The following is a 22,237-nucleotide window of genomic DNA, read 5'->3' as shown; positions in this document are numbered from 1 at the left end:
TGCTGTTTACAAAACTTGTTTTCCTGTGTCGCCACATCTGCCGTTTCACATTTAAAGCACATATTTGTCCCCGCTTGGTGTATGTATCGTGGTTGACACAGCTGTCGCCTGCATGGAATCAGCATTAGCAGATAACGTTTCACTACGCTCCCCAGACTCCCCGAGCTATTTGTAAGTTTGACTCTCTGCTAGGCAAGTGCAACCGGAATCTTTTGTTTCCATTATGCAGCAGTCAGTCAGGCTGAGGGCCCGTGTCCACAAGCTGTCACCACGGAGTGCTGTTAAGTATACCGACCACGCTTTGGACTCTAACTCCATCGCAGCCAGTTTGTCAGGGAGGAGAAAGAAACAGAAACACACACACTTCCACTTATAGCCTTGTAGGGTTGCCTCTAGAACAGACACAAGCGGAGAATGCAAAGTTTAGCATTCAGCAGCTGCTGCTACAATATATACATGAGCACAAAAGGAAAACTAAACAGCTCTTCAGTATTGTAAAATGTTTTCCTCCCATAGTCTGAATGCATAAAGAAGGTGAACTTACAAGTGTGGATATGAACAAAAGCATTTGTCTTGTTTCAAAAAAAGAAAAACACATAGGGAGTGTACTGAAAGTATCAACTTTTTTTTCTTTTTCAGATACAATTATTTACATGTAACCAAAGAAAATGTCCTTAAAACGAGTACAAACTGTTTTTTCTCTCCACTCTTCCTGCAATTTTTCATCAAATTCGAACTCAGACATATTGTATAAAATAAAAATATCAGCTTCGGGAAAAAAAGTAGTCTAAGCATTTTGAATGTCCATTAACTGCTATGTACAGGAGTATTTACAATCTAAAATACCATTCAGAGCAGAAAATTTGCAAAGTAATTAACAGTAAACACAGATGCAGTGATGGTCACTGCAGCCCTACAAAACCAGATCTAACTTATCTGCTTATAAAGGTATGGCTGTTGTTCAAATCAGTGATCGTACATGTGAGCAGTACAAGGCGGCAGCATCAGTTTTAAAAAATGACACTAAAAAGAATAAATAATGGGGAGCTTAATGCATGATGTCCAACACAGACAGATCATGATGCTATTAGAGGGAAAACATGAAGCTACATGTGGCTGGACATAAAGAAACCATCAAGAGATCCCCAACATGACTACAGATCTACTGTATGTTTGCATGGAGTAAAGCCGACATAACTGTTCAGCTGATTCTGTCACATACATTTACTCTGTCCAGCCACCGAGCTGTGTCACATGGGGCGTATTTTAATGACACATGATGGGTAAAACATTTTCAATTACAAAAGGAAAGGAAAGCATTAAATTAAATACATTTAAAATGATCAGTTCAATACAAATTCAAAAGGAAGCACGACCATTATTTTGTAGTAATTCATCACATCTGTTATACCTGTGAGTTTTCAATTGTAATTTCAGGATGTATAATTTAAAGAAAGGTTTAATTATCTAAACTAAAATATGTCCAAATTGATAAAAGCTCAAAAGAAATCCTTAGTTTAGCACAGCATCTTCTAAATGTCATTATCAGTCAAATAACGGACATCTGATCAAAGTTTGAAGTCTGGATTTCGTTTCAAAGTAATTCAGAATTCAGATTTTTAAAATGCCCTAGAAAGTGGTGAAATAAAACAAATCAAAAAACAGAAGAGAACGCCCATGTGTCTTGAAAACTCACACAGTTTAGTGGATAAACAGACACAGTGAAAACATTTAAACTTAAGCTAAAAAAAAAAAAAGAAAAGAAAAAAAGGCTCTCTTTCCCTTAAAACATTCAAGCCAAATGCAAACATGTACGTCGAACCAACGCATCAGATTCATTCTGCACGAGTTTACAGACAAAGACATCATTCTAACATCCATGAAAGTGATTGTTTTTTTTCATGCTTATCAATGATTTCACCCCTTAGCTTTGATGTGGATGAGAAGAGATTAAAATGTAATGATCCGTGAAATCTAATTGGGGAGGTTCACTCTCTTGCTGAGCATCCAGGAATCGAGACCAGGCGGCGGACAGGAGACTCGGCCCTCAGGGGGGCCTGTTAGCATCAAACCTTTAGGACTGTTTCAGAAAGAGCTTTCAGTCCATCTTAATACTTGACATTCAACTGATTATTTTGAGCTTCAGCCTTGCCTCTGTCCGATTCCCAGTTACCTGAGGATGAATCTGGATCCGACTCTTGACTGTAGAGTGAGTAGTTTGGAACCTACATTAGCAAGAGCTAGCAGGGCTTTGGTTCAGGCTGTGCTCCAGAGGGATGCCTCCATGGGTGAGAATTCATTGGGGGATCTGGTGTAGCTATGGGATTGCTGCCTTAACACCTCCACTGACCCTCTTGTTGTTCCTGTCTGTGAGGGGCGGGTATCAAAGTAGCCTGGGATCCCTTTAATGTGCAGAGTGTGAGTCGTCTGTCTGGCTGTCTATTAACAGTGCTCCAGGTAGTCGATGACCCGCGAGATGGACTTCTGTCCTGTGGTGCCCATTGAACACTGTGTGAGGAGACAACAGAGAAACAAGAGTGTGAGGCTGCAAATCTCTTTAACTCCTTAACAGCGACGCCTTGTTGAGCTTCTGTTCATGATATTTATGAACCAGATGGCTCCACTCGGCAGTTCTGAAGGGATGAATCACATTCAAAGCTTCTGCAAATTGCACAACTGTGACTGAAAGTCCTCACTTCAACATAAATGCTTGAATTATTTTTTAAATAATCATTTATACAAGTGGCTGAATGACGCTGCTTGGATGCAGCCGAGCCATCCTTAATTGATAACAATTTATTGATCACAGTACAGTGGTTTGTGTAAACCGAGTGCCGCTCCAGGCTGTGAGAGACATTTGAAACTGGGTAGTAAGCTGCTGAGAGGTATTTTCAAATGAGTGACAATCACAGAGCCTCTTCAAATACATGCATTCACAACCATTTCAGACATTAAGCATTCTGCACTCTCTGTGTTAATGAAATAAACAGAAAGAAAAGCTTCCATCTCTCCCCAAATTGCAGGATTTACTCTGTAAGACGCTCAGTCATTGTGCAGAAAAGGATGCAAACACTGCATTTAGATTTGTTGCGGTACAGAATCACTGTCTGAGATTTAGTGTATTTGATCCAAGACTGATCCCAGAACAAAAAACTGTGTTAATGCTCAACAGATCCATTTAAAAAGGTCTTTTGGTTACTTCAATGTAGTTTGCCTGGAGCTAAAGATCACACCAACATTTTTAGATTTACAAATAAAAAAAACACCTCTGATGGGACAAGTCTCTGTTATCCATGAGATGTACTGTCTATGTTTGATATTTTGAATCACTGTAGTCTTTCACTTTAAACCAGTTTATATGTCTAGTTTCTCTTATCATCCTGGTGACAGTATCACAACGAAACGTTGGGTCATACTCACAGTGAGGTTCATGAAACTCAAGAACTTCTTCAGCATTTCTGTCATAATGGAGAAATCCCCTTTAGGTAGATTCTCTCTCACAGTAGTCACATTTACCTGAGAGGGAGAGAAAGGTGTGTGAGCAACCAAAATGAACACTCAAAAACGAAAAAAGAAGCTGCAATCATATCATGTGCAAGTCTGATATTCTCACCTGGCTGCCCTGGCAGAGGCAGCCCAGCAGCAGAGCGGTGTAGGAGGCAACAATACTGTCCTCCATATGCTTGCCTGCATGCTGCAGAGCTACAGCAAACACAAGGGAGAAGGAACAAAAAAAGATTAAAGAAATAAACACATACTGCCTCTTTTGGAGGAGAAGGTTGCAAACTTTCATGCTAGAACTGCTGAGTAGAACCCGGTTTCAAATCCCCAAAGAACTTTTTTTTTTTGTTGTTGCCTTAATTCACCGCTCAGTTACCCAACAATCTGCAGTGTGGCTAAAACATTAGTAAATAGTGCCAACATGTCCCAACTGTTTTATTGTACTTATTGAAGGCCACACTGAAAGGACGAGCAAGTAAAGAAAAGAAGAGGTTTTGTATTTACGAACAAAGCTGTGTGTGCACTGCTTTACTGGGAATAAATCACTTCATTACTGATTCATACAAAACAAACATCTTTATAAGAAACAACTCATACACATTCAGTGGTTGCAGTTGTGTCATTCCATTGTCTGTTTTTTTTTTTTTTAAATTGGAGAATTTATGCACAAACAGCTTGTTATTTGCAAAAAGCTAAATAAATCACAGGGAAATAAGGGCCGACATTTATTTCCAATATAGACTCTTCCATAAAACATAAGAGAATGTAGAATATTGAGTTTAAAGCTGGAAATAAAACCATTAATAAATTATCAAAATATGTGAAAATGCATGTTTATAGCTCAGTCATAACAGGATTGACTAACAAATTGCTCCCCTGTAGTGTGAACATCTGTAAAGACTTTTGTCATCTAGTGGTGAAGTGCAGTTTTATGGACCCTAAATACGGCCTACATATCTGTTCCAGCTTAATGCAGAAGTATTTCATGTTTAAAAACTGGTTTCATGGAAGAAGAGCTGTAACATCAACCACATTTATCGGGACTATTTTTAACCCAAGCTAAAAACAGCTCCCTTTTAAAACCCACACAAACACACCTTCAAACAAACATGTCTACCTTTATTTAGGTCCAACTCTTCATCCTCTTCCTCTTTCTTCTCGCTCTCTTTATTCTCCGTTTGGCTGTCGTTGGGTTCGGCTGCCACCCACTGGATCTCTCCCGACGTCTCCTGCCACTCGCCGCTTTTGTCCAGCGCCGGCTTGGGCGCCTCGCTGATGAGGTCATCAGTCTTAGCCTCAGCAAGGATGGCGGCACGCTCCCTCTCCAGGAAGAACTACGATTTAGAAGGGAAAAACGTTTTAAAAAAAATATGTGCGCTCTCGACAAAATGTGCAAGATTTGAACCATTCAAAGGGAAGGAGAGAAAAGCAGTTAAGTAGATCGTTACGTTATTTCTTCCTGGCAAGGTCAAACAGAAAGAAGGTGTGCCAAAAACGCTGCAATAAGTGTCCAAGTGTTCAAAGTGAAAGGTAATTTTAAAGTTAATGACCAATTTGCTCTCCCAGGTTCCTTTTAAGCTTTCAAAAAACGGAACGCTAATGAGTCGGTTGGGTAAGGACTTTGGTAAAAAGTCATATTAATAATGAAGAACAACATTAATAATGACAGTTTTATCTTCAAACTCCAATCCTCAAGTGACTATGCATCGATTTGCACTCGGCTATTACTTAAATATGCGTCTTCAGACCTTTGCATTTAGTTAAAATGCACCGCAGGTTACACCTCAGGGCTGTGGTGGTTATACAGCACAGAGGGGGAATTTTAAATGATGATACAGCATAACAGCATCATCCATATTAATCAGTGTACGAGAGTGATGTTTCAACTGTCGCTCTGGGAAAACAGGTGAAACACTGGTTCAACTGTTCATAAAACACAAAGAGTCTTTTGAAGAGAGAGGAAGAAAAAAAAAAAGCCACATTGATTTTTCCACATGACTGCTCACAAAGTTACTTCAAAAGAAATCATATCCTCTTGTAGCCAAACCCCCCCCCCCCCCCCTCCAAAAAACCCCCACTAAAATATTAAATGAGTCATGGGATACTTCCTACCTTCACCAGAGCAGCCAATGCACCGGTGGATTTGGGCTTGTCAGCCCCGTCTCCCTGAGTCTCAGCTGTGCTCGGCGGTGCTGACGCTGAAGCTTCTGCTGCTGTGTCAACTTGTGTCGGGTCGGCCGGCTGCATCAGGCTGTCTTCCAGACAGGTGTCGTCGACGCTGAACTCCATGTCCACCAGACAGTGGCGGTTTCTGGAGCTGTACTCCACAAGGTTAATTAGCAGACCGAGACCCTGGTACACACGACAGAATACTCAAATAAGTCACACGCTTAGGCACAGGCATAACCATGCACAGACTGAACACATATCTTGTATACGTTTTTTTTTTTTTTATATCGTTTTTGTGTTCAAAGGTGCCTTACCAGTACTCGCACGTCGAAGCGCTGCTCCTGTGGGATGTAGCGTGGGACTCGAAGGATGCAATTCAAAGCTGTTACTATTAGCTGTTCCTGCTCACCTGTCTTTGTGCTTCCCCACTCTGCAGACAAACATGACATCATTGTTAAGTTGTGCAGCTACTTTTTCACTCCCTGCTGACGACCTAAATATTTCATTTTGTAATCCTTAAAGAAACTGAACTTTGTACAACCAAATGAATAGAAATACACCCCTCCACTGATACTATACATCCAAATGTTACAAAGTAAGCAGGGTCATAAAATGATGTTGTTATTATGTTTAATGCAGTTAACCATACACTGTTCTTATGTATAACATCAGAAAAACAGTAAGCTATGATATTGATTTTTTTTCTGCTCAGCTCCAGAAATACCAGATCAAATCATCAAACATAGAACAAAGAAAACATAAAGGAGTAATGGAGAGTACCATTATCATGTGTGAGGTTGAGCAGTACTCCTATGACAGCCCTCATGCAGTCCTCCACCGCCTTGCCCACGTTACTGAAGCTGCAGTGGGGCAGTGCAGCACTTGACACTGACAGAGAGCTGTTGTTCAAAGCCCTGCTGTACCGCTGGATCATATCCTCACAGTACCGCAGAGCTCTGATGAGAGAGAAAAACAGAATAATGGGAGAATATATTGAGCAAAGTCAAATGGCAGAAACAGTTTGCCAGACAAAAATGTACCGGGGGGGGGGGATGACAACATTAACATGAAGATGAGATTTTAAAAATGTAGATTAACCACAGACACGACCCAGACTGCTAACTCGTGTCCAGAAATACAGAAACATTCATCCAAGCTTAATCCTTGGTTTAGTAATCCTAACTGGCTCCAATGCTGATATTTATGCTGATTAGTGTGCTAATTATGTTGTTGTATGTTTAAGGTTAATACTTCTCTAATTATTCATTTGTGTTCCTAAGAACAAAATGTATTCATTAACAGACATGAACATAAATAATCATGATATCATTTTATACAATAGGAACAATAGTGTTGTAATTAAGTAGACTGAATGAGCTGTTGTTATAGCAGTCGGTGTCCAGTCAATAATAGCTGCAAGCTGTATGTGTTGCTCACCTGGAGGACGAGACAATGAGTTGCGAGTCTTTGTAGGCGATCAAGTAACCCTGGTTTTCTGGGTTTGCAACTGTCACCTGTTGGCAGAAAATGAAAGAGAAATAAAATCAATAGAGGGGAAAGGATCATTGAAAGATCTGAAAGTAGTAAAGAAAGAGAGAATGAGAGGGAAGACTTTCACTTTTGATTAATGACATGTCAAATTTGATGGTTCATGAGTGACATTCAGTGTTTAAACAATGGAAAAGTTTCATCAAATTCACAGCTCTACTTTTGCCCTGAAGTTTCACTTTGTCCTGACTTTGGGTGAGAGAACACTACAGAGCGGTACTTACACTTTCAAGCACTCTCAGACACCTCTCTGCCCCCCACAAAGACGCCACCAGGTTCTCCTTGTCGTCCTCTTGGCTTAGGTTCTGCACACACTCTTTAACTGTGGCATCACAACACAAACACCGTATTGATCACTACACATCCAGGATGGCTACATGAAAGTGAGCAGCTGTGACACTTGAACTTAGAAAGCACATCTTTGCATGTTTACATAAATATAGAGTCTTACAAACCACCTACTTATTACAGCCTATGTACCATGCATCCCACACACACACCTACCTTTGTCTACAATGTGATCCAAACCTCCCAGCAGCCTCAGCTCTTCTTTGAACCAATCACCCGCTCTCTTGGAGGTGAGAGAGAGCAACGTCTCCATGGCAAGGTGGCCCGTCTACAATGGAAAAAAAAAAACTAGTAAAACCTACAAATAATAGTATAAATATTGTATTTTATTCAGGTCTACAGCTGGTATACATATATTTTACTCTTGACTTTCTGTCCATATAAACTGAGCAGTAAGGAAATAAAAGCACCTTATATTAATAACTAATACATAAGGAGAGAAAACAAAGAAATTTATGGCTTTATATAACAATTCATTTGTGACCCAGCCACCGTAGGAGTCCAGCAGACTAATTTTTAATGGGATCACCTTAAATATTTAATAATAACTTCTACATAATAAAATTGTTTGCGTAAATTCTGCTGTATAAGACGCACTTTTAAAACCTATTACTTCCTCTAAAAGTTGGCTGCATCTTATACATCGGTGCGACCAATATACCAGCATAAAATGCTGACACACGCGCTGTCATTACGGAGAGTGCAGCAGCCAGCATCACACACTGAACAACGCGAGATGATGCGATTGAAAATGCATTCCCATTCATTGTGTATTGCAAGCTGTGCTGGGAAACATAACGACACAGACCTGACTGGCTGCGCTACTCTTTAACATCTTTACTTCTTTCCTCATGCATTTAAAGCAAACTGGCATACTGTTCAGTAAATAAAACTTGTGCAGTGCTCTTTTGATTGAGAGAGTCCTAGATTAAAGTTAACGAGTGACCAGCGGAGTCGGGCAGCATGACTCGCGGGCTCTCGGTATTTCACAACTTTTACCGTTGGCTGAGAGCTCAACTACCATACTGTAGGTCGTAGGAGTGCAAACAACACAAAGCAAAATCAGTTGTTAATAAAAGAGCAAAACCGCTGTACACAAACTGTACGTTGTGGACTTCACTGAAAACAATAGAAATCATCACGCAGGAAGGTTTAAACCTTTTTTACTTTCTAGGAAACCTTCAAAACTACCAGGGTTCTATAAAGTGGTGTGATTTATATGCTGGATTTTACAGTATGTTGAGGATCACAATCAGTAAGATTAGAACATCAAATGCAACTCTCCTTTTAGATAATGTAATATCTTATACAAAAAGGTTCATATTTGAAATCAGGAACATGAATAAATGAGATTGAGGTGCATTTTGGCCTCTATTTAATAAACTCAAGGTTTTTTTTTTTTTTAACTATTCAATAAAGTTGACCAAGTATTTATGAATTTTGAAATAGATAAGTAAATAAAAATGGTAACACCCATGAGAAGGTGTTAGGGAGGTATATTCGGAGGTCAAACATGTTTAATTCATCATTCCACGACAACCCACCGTGATGTTCTCCAGGTCGAGGTGTTTGTTGTGCACCGTCTCGCACAGCTTCCTGATCTTCTCCTTGACCTTTTCCACCTCCTTTGCGGTGAGCTGATCCTGGTGGGCAGAGTAGTCCTGGTCCAGCTCTAGCAGCTTGATCATCAGCTCCAGGCAGGCTCTGTCCAGATCCATGTTGAGACGATCCCGGCTCAGAATGTACATCAGGGCCGCCGTGCAGAGAGCGAGGTTCTGACAGAACAAAAGACTAAGTTTTACAATGAGGTGTAGGTGGTGCTGAGCATACAAAGGTCAGACGATGTGATCAACAGGTTGCGAACTTTGGACAGGGAAGAAAAATCTGACACCCATGAGCATTTACTGCAGCATTGTCCAAGTTAACAAACATGGCTTGTGGGGATAATTAAGTAATTTACACCTCTGTGCAACAAGGAAAGTTCTCACTAAATATATAGTAGAATAAGAAAGGTTACACTTCAAAGATGACAGAAACTTTACTAACACCTCCAGGCTTTCACTTCAACATAATTATTAAAAGGAAAGTTGACTTATATGACTCTCAGGCATGTAGAAGTCAAACACCCTGTACATTTGTAAATATAGCAGAGGTGTTGAGCAAGTTATTAAAGGAAAGATCATGCTCCTCAGATTGACTGGAGCAAAACTTCTTTATAGAGTTGCTCTGAAGCATGACACCAGGATTTACAATGTCATCGCTTGCTACATCGACACACACATTTGTTACAGGTACAAATGTTTCTTTACTGTGTAGAACCCGACTGATTATTCAGCCAGCTGATAATATCTGCTGATATGAGCACATCAAGTGGCTATTTTATCTCTGATATAACTAGATTTAGTCACCGATCAAAAAGCATTTATTTTTATCTAAATGGCTAACAGGGTACCCCGTGCACAGCCTATACCTTCTCAGGTGCGCACAGTTGCAGGAACATATCATGAAAAATTAATCAAACTCCGCAGCACACTGAAAATAACGTGACTGTATTTTATTGTGAGCGAAGCATTTCATTTGAGTTTCATTGTATTACACCAGCAGGGTGGGCTATATGGATTAAAACAAGCATTATCACCCTCCAGAGTGTCAAGCTGTGATAAACGTACATGCGCAGTTACTTTCCAGTTGAGTCACCATCTTCGTTATACATCTTTTCCAGAGGTGTATGATAACTGCATTTGAGGGATCAACAAAATAAATCTGTATCTATCTAGCTGTAAAAATCAGCCGATACATAAGTATTGTTTTTTTTCTCTGCATAGTATCTGTCTAAATCCTATATCTTTGACTGAGGGACATGTGTGTCCTGAAAATTCAGGCATGCATGTTGAACCGATAACATTTCTATACCTGACAAACAACAGTTACTACTTTGCAAGTTCTAAGTTGCAAATGTATTATCAATGGACATTAATTTTCTTTTCTTTTTTAAGAGAGTTTCACTGACCGGGTGCTGTGGAGCATCACTGAGCATTTTGAAGACCTGCGCCACTTTCCCTCTGGCCCGAAGGTGCATCCTGAAACCGGGCATGGCACACCGTGTGGCCAGGCTGATAATACTGCAGCGGTGAGAGAGGAAGAGAAATGGAGAATACCAGATATGATGGGTCAAACATTTCATATCAGTAATATCAGTCTTTTGCTAAAGGCCAAGTTGAATGAGATAGGAATGTGTCTCGGCCTTCTCTGAAAAACTGTATCAATATTTCTATCTCAGATAGATGGTATTTTCTTTGATTTCTTCGCTTTTTACCCCATTTCTTTCTTCAGATAGAACTGAAAAACATTCCATAAAAAAAGGAGGCTGGACTCCCTGAAACTTTGAAAAGTTTCAGGGAGAAGTCAAATCTGTCTCTCCTGAGTGGATTCAATTTTCACAATGGAATGACTTTGTGCTCCGTCAGACTACAGAAAAACAGGCTTTATCTTGTGAATCGCCCCCAACAGAAGATGGGGATAGAAATGAGACACATAAACAGAAGAGCAGAAAGGAAGGACAATATGTGTACACATGCTGTCTCTATGGTTCTCATTTTTTGCCTAGTAAAAATGGAAAAAATGTTTTTGTATGAATGGGAATAAAACACAGAAGGGGCAGATTCTTTATCCAAACATACTGTTAACGTCAGTGGTAGAATATTAAATATGGCATATCAGTTTCTCTTTTCACTTCACTACCTTCTGCTGCTTTGTGTGAGAATAATATTCTATTATTCCATTTCATTCAGGACTTTTGCACACATGTCAAAGCTTTGATCAACTGAAGCAGCTGCTCCTTTTACTCCTCTATAAACCGGCTGATAATAGATTACATTTACTAATGTAAGGTGAAAGGTGCTTTTATCAATCAATCAACCGAGGGAGGTACTTGGTACTAACTAGTATCATCAACATGCAACTTGAAAGAAAATCTATCAGAGCAGACTTAAGAGCACCACAGTGCTCGACTGTATAAAGCCAATGAAAGGCAGATCTGAGTGTGTTTTCCACTCACCTAAGGCATCTTGTGTTGAGAGGCTGACTGCTTTTCAGCCCCGTCTCCAGGTACTCAAAATCATCGGTGAACTCCTGATTTTCTCCAAACTCCACCACGTCGTTGAAGTGCTTCACATGCTGCACCACCGTGTACAGCTGGTGGAAGGGGAAGGGGGTTAATTACAGTTAATTGGGAAGCTGTGCATCTGTCCAGAGACACAATCAGCTTTACACAAGCACAGCCAGAGAACTGCACTCATTGTTCAAATTTCCTCTTTATTGGTTCCATTTGCAGCGATAGCTTACTGTGCTAATACCCACCACCAACAACAGCACAGCATGGGGAGCTGGGGACTGATCAGCCATTGACTCAGTGTGTTTTCCAGTATCTAAAGTCGTGCTTTGTGTACTCTCAGTATGACCCAGGAGGTTTAAAGATAACACTACTGTGTAGAAACAGGTTTGCTGAAGCTATTCTACCTCGGGAGTGCGGATTTGAGGCCAGAAGTCCCATTTGTAAATGACACAAGATGTATGGGAGTTTAATTTAACAGCACCTGTCCTCTTTGCTGCTTCTAACCCACGATAGGGTTCATGTAAACCAAAGTAAGCCATGACATGTCACAAAAGAATGCTATCCCTTTATTCTTTAACCTGTGTGAAAGGAGCCTGGATGAGGATGAATAAGAAAAGAATACAGCTTCACAGTTGCATGCAAACCAAAGGAGTTAAAACAAACAAACACACAAGTAAGCATTTACCGTAAAATCCGTTGTATAAGACGCACTTTTAATACCTATTTTTTTCATCTTAAAAGTTGGCTGTGTCTTATACACCGGTGCAACCAATATACCGGTGTAAAATACTGAAACACGCGCCGTCATTACTGCAGGTGCAGCAGCCCTCGCAAGGTCATAATCCTGCATTTACAGAAAACAGTGGTATATTGTTCTGTAAATAAACCTTGTGGAGTGTTATTTTGATTTAAAGAGTCCTATATTACAGTTAATGAGTGACCAGAGGAGTCGGGCTGAGCGACTCGCAAGCTAGGAATCTGTGCCTCACAACTTTCCCTGCAGGCTGAGAGCTCAACTACCGTACTGTAGCTAGTAGGAGCGCAAACTCCCGTAAGTGAAAACAGACAGAACTGAAATAGCGACACAGCCGCACGGAAAATGCGCGTTGTAGACATCGCTGAACACAATATAAATCGTCACGCAGGAAGACAGTTTAAACTTTTTTTTCTCTCCAAAACCTTCTAAACAGGGTGTGTCTTATATACCGGTGCGACTTGTATTCCAGATTTTATGGTAGATGCAAAAAAACAAACAGTGCCTCCTCTCCCTCCTGTTCTTCCGCAGAGGTCTAAAAACATCTATACACTCCACTCTCACCTCCTTGTGCTCCTTTCTGCATTTGAGGGCAGTGACAATATCCTGGTTGAGTCGCGTGGGGAGGGTCTCCGACTTTGTGACTTTGGGCGGCGGTGGAGGGGCTTTGAACAGACCATCATCTTTGTGGGAGTTGCTGTCCTTGCTGCTGCTGCTGCTGCTGCTGCTGCTGCTCGGTAAAACGGCCTAAGGAATGAAAGAGGTTGGAGAAATGTAGCTCATACTATCATACTGATACAAAATCTGTTTAATGATACATCAGCAAGAATTACCGTAGCTGAACGGTCTTTTAAGCACACGGGTCATTAATAAGAGTTGTTAACAGATGTCAGATGAGGTAGTGCAAAGTTAAAAACAACTTGCAAATCCCAGTTGCTAAGCTCTGATTAGTTTGTCTGAATACACATTTATTTCCATAGAGGGGAGTCAACACAGTTTGTACAAGTAATCTCAGGTTCACTTGTCAGAGAAAATAACTCCTTGTTTATAGAGAGAGACTAATTAAAGCAACTCAACAAAACTGTTGACTACTTAGAGACCAATAAACAATATGATGAATTGAGGACGGTTGAGAATGTGTATTCTGTAAACAAATGGCTCAAGCTGTTAGCTTCGGCTTTACATAATGCGTTGTTGGATGGTTTGTCTGATTTTTGACGGAAAAGAATGAAATACATTTCCAAAGAGAAATTTCACCATCTTTCAGTCCACCAAGTGTGCCTTTACTGCAGTTTTAAAAACATCAAAGCTTAATAATGTTTGACTACATGACAAAGACCACAGAGAGAGAGAGAGAGCGAGAGAGGGGGGGGGGGGGGGTCTTACCGGAGCAGTTTGAGACCGAGAAAGTGGAGGCACAGGTATCTCTTCAGGCTCAGGTTGGTTCCAGTGGCGAGCGTTGTAAACAGCTTTAGCAGGGGACTGGAGGACGAAGAATTTAGTCAGCTTTATGAAAACACAGCATTACACCTGACATGATGATAGTGGTCTATATCAATTATTTGAAAATAATTTTAAACATAAAAATTACATTTTTGGGTCTTGTTATACCGTTACAAAAAGGCATACTTGTCACAATGACTTTGAATCCCGACTGATGTGAAATAAGTGAGAGGTACTCACTAAAGGTTCTTGGCTGAATATTATTACTAATGTGCAGTCACATTTGCACCTAATCACTCCTCAAAGTGGGCCAATTATTTTCATGTTAATTTGTGATTTTTTTAAACAGAATTTATTAACTCTTATGAAACTGGTTTTGAAAATCACAGAAATATTTTTGAAAACTGTATTTCCAATAAGGTAGAATTTGTTATCTACATATTTGCTTTATTAATAAACAGCTAAAAATTCAAAAAGTATATGCATAAAGAATGAATGTATCTCCATTGTAACACAGCCTGAGCTATTGTTGTGAATTAAAACAACTGAACACATAAATATTGCAAACTGCAATCTAGATGATAGACTGAGACAACAGCCGCCTCAGTGGGGAGCACAACAGACCCAAAGCAAAACAGTTCCACAAAATGACACATTGCACACTTAAATTTTATATCACTGAGCTAATTTGCAGAGTTTGTTCAGGATCTAAAAATAGTAAATACACACTTTATGAAGATAGATCACACATAATCCAAAAACACACTGCAGAACTAGCTAGAAAAGCAGGACAAATGTGAGCAATACAAAAAAATATGACAGCTCAAGGAAGAGTTATTGCAATAAATATGGTGGTTATTACAGGGGTTTACTGCATTTACAACATTTCTGGTATTGCCAGCATCTAAAAAATTCTGTAGAAGCAAAATCGATAAGAGCAAGTTTCATCAACTGCTGCTCAATATTTATCAGCTCGGACCACCAAAATAGTACGCTCAGTCACCATGGTTTCCACAAACAAGCATATGGCATAACGAAAAAAAAAAGCAGACAGAAATCGCACTGCCAACTAGTGTAGGCAGAGTTTAGCAGACAATGCAAGTATGTAGTGCTCATGAGGGTGTTGGCCAGTACATTCAACACAGAAGTATACACCAGGCTTGAGGAACATCAATCTGCCACTTATCTGTTGTTGCCAGTTTTCTCGTTTCCATGACTTATTAACAATAACTGTTTGTCTGACGCCACATTCAGTGTTTACAGAATGTTTTGCATGCTGGGTCTGTGTTTTCCCTGCATGTAAAATGTAGACATACAGGAGACGCTGCTGCTGTCACATACCCAAGCAGACACTTCTTTGCATGTGGCAGATTTAAATTAAGAGTGTTCCTCGCTACCAGGTATCAGCTCATTAATGCTGTGGCCACATGTATGGGTCGTTAACGGAGCAGATGTGCCGCTGATTGTTTACTCTTAGCAGCTACACCTGAAGGGCACAGGGTGACCTTAACGTAAGTTTGAACATCATTAAAAACGCTTGATGACATTGAGTAAAACAATAACAAGCAACAAGTTCATTTGTTAAGTTCATGAGGAAATATGGTGTTTGAAAAAAGGAACGTAAACACAATGAATGAAGACAAAACATTGCAATGTCCGTTTCCCCCCCCCCCAATATCTTTCAGGCCTAGTATAAATATTGTCAAATTTCTTATTTTTAAACCGATAATCATTGAGATATTTGTGATTCTTGTATTCAAACTACATTATATGCATGTCTCACATATATACTGTACATGATCAACATTTTATACAGTATATACTTAGACTGCATGTAAAAGATGTTAATTAGTATCAATCACATAATTCAGAATGTAACATTTTTTTTTTTTTTTTAAAGCTTATGATCAAAGTTTATAAAAGTCACATCATGTTTCTCCTCCTCTCTGTTTCGAGATGGCAATGCTCAGTAATGCTCAGCGACCACCAGGCTACTAGCCTCAACCTGCTGGTGACCAGCCACAGATGCAGATATAAAGCCCAGCCAGTAGTTGATCCAAAGGGTTGCTATGTTACACTTGAGTTACTTCCTTAGTCAAATGAATAGTCAACCTCCCAGCTACCAGTGCAAGCTCATAAAAAGTTAAATCAGTAGATTGACAGCCAGGTTCTGCAAAGATATATAGCCTCTGTAGACTTCTCACCAGTCTTAACATTAACATTGACCTTGTAGCAGAGAAAGAAAGTAGGATGTGTTGTACTGAGCATGCACGCCTCAAGTCTGAAACTTTAGTTCTGGCTCACATTGCTGCAAAAACATAGAATAAAATTAAGACCATATATTAAGGTTTCATCTTAACTCAGTTTCCACCCCCTTGCACAATTTCTATCGCCTCCTTTAGCCTATTTTTAGGTATTTCTTTTATAAATCTTTTTTTTTTAAAGTCTTGAAGCAGGATTTTCATTTTAGAAGGTTGGTGGACAAAGCTATCGCTTAATTAAAGCAGTTAAAGAAAAACAAAGACAGATTCCAGCATGCTCAATTACCTTTTTGGGTCCACTGAAGATCTTTTTGAATCCACTGCCACAGTCCTTAGACTTGTCACCTGGTTTCCCTGGTCGTCCTTTTTGCCCCTCGGGGCCACCAGGACTGGAGTCATCAGAGAAGTCAAAAGTATCTGTTGGAGAAAACACAATGTTGATGTTGATTTAGGTTAAAATTACTTCAAAACACATCTTTATTATAATACCAATATAACTGAACATAGTATATTATAAGTCAAATAAAAGTCGTCTGAATAATCTCCTCACCTGTATTGCTGCTGGCCTGGCTGTCCTGAGAGTCGCTGGTATGAGGGCTGTCCACACCGGAGCTCAGCGCTGCTAGGGCTGCAGCCGCTTTCTTTGCCTTCTTCTCTTTAGCCTGAGAACTCTCATCATCACTGTCACTCTCGCTCAGATCGTCAAAGCCAAAGTACTTGATCTTGTAGCTGCTCTTGCCTGCTATGCCACCATCAGGACCCTCCTCGGCCCCTTGGTCCTTGTCCTCAAAGCCAAAAAACTCTAGTTTGGTCTCAGTCTTGGTCTTCTTGGTCTTAGTCTGGGTGGGTCTGAACCTGGGACAATAAGCAGAGGGGATTTTTTTGTTGTTGTTTGTTTGTATTGTTTGTGTTGATTTAAAGAGACCGTGATAGTAATGAAGAAACTGAAGCAAGACAAGTCAAGAAAAAAAAAAGGACTTGTCAAGATCCAATATTTTTACAACTAAAAACACGACTTTCTGTCCGTCTACAATTAGCTAAACAAGACAGAGAAATTGAAAATAAGAAACTTCTTCTATTCAACATTCATTATCATTGAAGGGGAAGGAAATGGTAAATGAATTAGGACATGTATGGCACTTTTCTAGTCTTCTGCACTCACTCAAAGTGGAACAATGTTGATGGGAAGATACCCAGGCAGGTCTGTACCCTACACCTATGTCACATAGGCATAAAAACTAAAGACTTCAACAGCAAGTGGCTATGTAAAGTTAAGTGCAAGCTTTCAAAAAAAAGGATTTCCGCACTCCAGGTAATAATAATACTTGAAACCCACTTCCAATTAATTCTATATGCCGATACCATTCCTGATAAGATAACCTCAATGACAGGCTTTCAGAGAACAATATATAGAAAATTCTCAATGTGTACAGTTAATGTTAAGAAAAATCTATTCAGAGCATACTGCCCCCTTGTAGCATATAATGACTCCCTGAGAATACTGTTTAAAAAACCTCGATGGACTAGTGCAAGTGAGTTATTTTGTAATGCAGGAGTTAACACTTTTCAGGCTCTTATGAGAAACTTAATGTACAAATTTATCTGCCGATTGAAGGATTCTCAGAATTCCATCATCATGCTGTTGACTAATCCCAGTCATAGTTCTGTATGATACCAGTCATCCTTGTGGCGACACTGGTACAGTTGTCTTATATAATATTGGTGATGTTTTGTCTGTCTGTATGTGTATTTACCTTGTGTTTTTATTTGGATGTTTTTTATGTCTTCTAATGGACTCCTGAGTCTGGCAATAAAGATGATGATGATGATGTTGAAAGCCCTATACCTACAATACAGTATCCATACTCTTCAGCATATGAAAGAAGATGTACTCAAACCATTCAGTCATTCTGGTGATTTCAGTGGAGTAGAAAACCATGAGGTCAAAGATGCACCTTAATAGATCGTGTGGGTTAGCACACTACTTACTTTGACACATACGTTCATGGTTTGTGGCTGGCCCATTTTATTGAGCACTAAAATGTGAATACTTGAAAACTTGCTAAGGCCTGAATTGTGACACATGGCACAAAACTAATGAGTTACAATTACTATGAGTTGCATGTCCTCATCTCCCATTAAAATGACACGTCCCGTGTTTGAGCACATGATTCAAGAGACGACATTTAGGATATATGCTCCAGAGCGCAGACATACCTTGTAGGTTTTGGTGGCGGAGTATCTGTCTTCTTCTTCATCTGACCTGCTTCTCCAAGGTCGGCAGGGGCAGCTGGAGTGACCAGTTCATCAATACTCCGCTCTATTGAATCCTGGATGGTGACATTGCACACAGACAGACAGGATGGGTGCAAAACCGTGTAGTCCCGTACCCTTCCACCACCCCTGCCCACAGGCTTAGCTGCAGGCTTAGCTGCTGGTTTAGCATTGACAGCAGTACTACTTGCTCCAGCAGAAAGGACACTCTTGGGTTTATCTTGGGCATTTTCTGTGGGCTGGTTGCTGTTGCTTTCCACCTGTTCAGAAGACATCGTGTTAGACTTGCTGGGCCGCAGGTACTTCTTGCAGTTTGAGGCTCTTAGGGTAAATGGGGAGGGGGGAATGTTGTCCACTTGTTCTGGTGGAGGCTCCTGCTCAACACTTTTCATCTCTTCTGATAGTAGTCTGTCATATGAGGAAGCGGTTTGGAAGTCTCTGCTTCCACCTGGTTCATCAGTGGCCAATTTAAGAGTAGTGTCTTTATTAAAAGAGGAGTAAATGGGCCTCTGAGACACGGCGAAGCTGTGATCCTTTGAGGAGACTGTGTTAGACAAAGAGTCCATGAATGCAGGTTTTTGGTTGCTATCTGATGAACTTTTGTAACAGGACTGGTTATTGTTGACAGCCTTCACTTCAGTTGTTTGCTTGCCTGTGAATAAAAAAATATTTAAGATGATCAAATATATCAGCTGCAACAAAATAGCTAGCAGACCATCAATGAAATAAAATGTAGAGACAAATACTGAAAAGGAAGGTAAGCTTTGGGTAGTAAATTGTCTGTTCTGACATCAGATAAATAGACGTGCACAGTCAATATTGATTACTTACTTGTGAACATGGCTACTGAGCTAGCAGATCCCCGTGCAGAAGAAACAACTGCCCCGCCAGCCTGCACTGCGGTCATTTTTTTCACATCCCCGTCATTGACTTGTGACTGGGACACACTGAGAGAGGTCTCAGTCTTGGCCTCGTCATCACTGTCAAACCCAAACGGGTCTTCTTCATTGTCACTGTCTTCAAGCCTGGGTCTTTTCAGCAAGTCAGACGTGTCAGGTTTTAAAAGAGGCCTTTTGGCCCCCAGTTTGGCCTTGTAGGTGGTCTCCCCCCATTTGGTGGTCAATGTGGGTTTTTTATTGGAAAAGACCTCTTCAAATTTCGAGTTAGCCTCCCCTCCCTTGCGGTTGTATGTTTTACCAAATCTGGATGTCATGATGGTTGCTATATGTTACATATTCCCTGTGGAAAGAGGCAGAAACGAGTCAACATAACACACACAGGTTAAGTAAACACATGTCACTGTTCAGCAGACTGCAGAATTTTTTTTTTTGCAGTAATGTTAAATGTGACGCAGCAAAAAGAGAGGACTCGTTTCCTCAACAATCTGTAGGAAAAAAAAAAAGGCTGGATTAATTAACCTGATGGTGGCTCACAAGTCATGTGTCAACTACCTGGTGGGAAGCATACAAAATGATCACGGCTAGCTCGCTAGTTTTTAAAAAACATCGTCGTCGGTCGCATGTGATTAATAAGATACGAAGCAAATGCGATTTAAATGAGGTATAGAATAAATCAGCGTTGGACACGTAACCAAAATTAATTCAAGCAGGCAAGTTAACTAAACTACGATGATTAACCCCAGCTAGGCCTTCTCCTGTTACTAAAGTTCCTGTAAAGTTAGCAATTAGCACTTAGCCTCCACACTGAGCTAACATTAGTCCCAATGTTTACATTTCACACCCGACTGGATACAAGGCTGATTTTTTTTCTTCTTCATTTAATTCGTATTATATATTTCAAACATGTGCATTGCAATATAGAGTTGCTGCATTCACAATTTTTGTTTTAGTTAAAGACCAAGAAGAACAAACTGTTACCTTTCAACTCCGGCGCCTAGCTAAACGTCCGCTTGTTTGTTAGCCAGCCGGCTAGGCCTGAGCTCACAGCCGCGCACAAACCAAGCGGGTAAAGTCCGCGAAGCGCTGCAGAAAAGGCGCTACGAACACACCTGCACACGTAATACACCTCCAGAACAATAAACCTCACAGCAGAGGAGTAACCAAGAAGCTTCCGTGGCTATTGCAGTCTAAATACAGTGGATAATCTGGACTTTTAGTATTCTGTAGTGCTACTGGCGGCCATTAAAATATCCCCTCCCTCCGCGCTCCTTGCCAAGACCCCCTTGTAGTCTGCTGCGAGAGGGGGAACCAGCCAATCAGCTACGGGGAGGTTTCTCTGCGCTTTCAGAGCGTGTCAGCAAACGTGACTCTGATTGGTTTAATACTGAGAGCATAATAAATGATAGGGGGCGCTGGAGGACTACATTAGTTTGATTTTAAACCAGGGGTGGGCAACTGGCGGCCCGGGGGCCACATGCGGTCGCCCCATCAACCCTCAGCGTGGCCCCTCAGGTTAATTTTTTTTTACATATCAATTAATTGGAAACATGAAGAAAAACATGATGAAATCTGCCATGAAATCATGAAAACCAGAAATATGTCCATGATAATATTTGATCACTGGTGTATGTTGAGTTAAATTTGAGACATAATTGACTGTAATCGTTTTTTTGTATGCTACAATTTGGCCCTCTGGCAGTGAGAATTAAATGAATGTGGCCCCTTGCTGTGAACGAAGTCCCTGATTTAAACTTTCCGACGTACACCGATAAAGAGAGACGTTTTTGTGAGTGTTGTCCACTTAGGTAAAATATAGCCTACCTGAATTAAATATTTTTCGGATAACACGACACATTTGTTTTAGAATGCATTCCGACATATCCTCGATAAATACAGTATCATATTATATTTTGATATTAACTCGGTGACACGATTAGTGATTATTTATTCAAATAAGGAAACCCTCAACTATTAGATTGTGGAAAAGTGTTTTTGGGGCCTGATGGGAGGTCGATGCCCAAGGGGTTTAAGTTCTTTTAGTGATTAAAGTAAGCAATCAAATGTGAATTATAGAAACTGCTTTCATCTTATCCTTCTTTCCTTATAAGGCATATCTTATACATTCAATAGACCTAATTTTATACAGCCAATGTTGACTGTTCTGAACTGTATGGACTGAATGTTCAAACACCTGCAACATAGGTGCAGATAGACTGACTCTGGTCTGGGGCACAGATGGCGTCAAAGAAATGAATAGTGTGTTATTCACAGCCTTGGGTCTGCAGGCCAAAGTGGTCCCAACTGTAACAACACTGACATGACCTTAACTCAGACAACACTTCATCTTTCAAAGCAAGAAATTGCCTTAAATATAGGGCATAGGGTCACTTTTCTTACATATGAAAAATAGGAATCCAATTCCCATGGCAGGCATTCGTAATGATTTTCAGTTTTACTCAATCTCATTAACAGAAAACTTAATAACTCATACAATTTAGCTGTACATTTTTTATATATCAAGGGGTTAAAACAACATACAGCTGTATATTAGCTGTATAAGACTGTAATACCTTCACAGTGAAATGGAAAAACCATGATCCTGTTTCTTATTTTTTCAGGTGAGTCCTTTTGTTCTGAATGAACAAAAGAATCAACACTTTTCTAAGTCACATGGTTTATATCATCATGCTACATTTGCATGAGGATACAACTTGACCAAAACACACAACATATGCATTTAGAGTTGTAGAATTTTGGCATCTGCATGTATTTGGGCGGACAGGGAGTGTGTCACTCTGCATCCAGGCTCAGAGATGGTGAGGTAATACGGCCAAGCCCTGGATGACTGATGGATTGGAGCTCAGGTCTTGGCAGTCAGGCAGTTATTTCATCATTGACAGGCAAACTGTACAGCTGGATCCAATAC

At 40.3% G+C, this 22,237-nt stretch overlaps 1 protein-coding gene across 1 annotated transcript; it reads right to left on the bottom strand.

The window, feature by feature from the left end:
- Window positions 1–604: 604 nt before the first annotated feature.
- wapla (WAPL cohesin release factor a) lies at window positions 605–20,583 on the bottom strand. Its single transcript, XM_020643056.3, has 20 exons — window positions 20,290–20,583; window positions 19,244–19,651; window positions 18,356–19,064; window positions 16,689–16,993; window positions 16,425–16,555; window positions 13,821–13,916; window positions 12,999–13,181; window positions 11,624–11,760; window positions 10,577–10,688; window positions 9,111–9,341; window positions 7,723–7,834; window positions 7,443–7,540; window positions 7,108–7,184; window positions 6,451–6,626; window positions 5,985–6,100; window positions 5,614–5,853; window positions 4,619–4,835; window positions 3,614–3,702; window positions 3,421–3,516; window positions 605–2,508 (listed from the first exon to the last, which is right to left on the bottom strand). Exons 2-20 carry the CDS (start codon window positions 19,623–19,625, stop codon window positions 2,443–2,445), a joined length of 3,573 nt encoding a protein of 1,190 aa, XP_020498712.2. The 5' UTR covers window positions 19,626–19,651; window positions 20,290–20,583; the 3' UTR covers window positions 605–2,442.
- Window positions 20,584–22,237: the final 1,654 nt, after the last annotated feature.

The sequence above is a fragment of the Labrus bergylta genome, chromosome 10 (genome assembly GCF_963930695.1).
Source record: "Labrus bergylta chromosome 10, fLabBer1.1, whole genome shotgun sequence".
NCBI classification, from domain to species: domain Eukaryota; kingdom Metazoa; phylum Chordata; class Actinopteri; order Labriformes; family Labridae; genus Labrus; species Labrus bergylta.
This window is presented reverse-complemented; position numbering and strand designations above follow the sequence as displayed.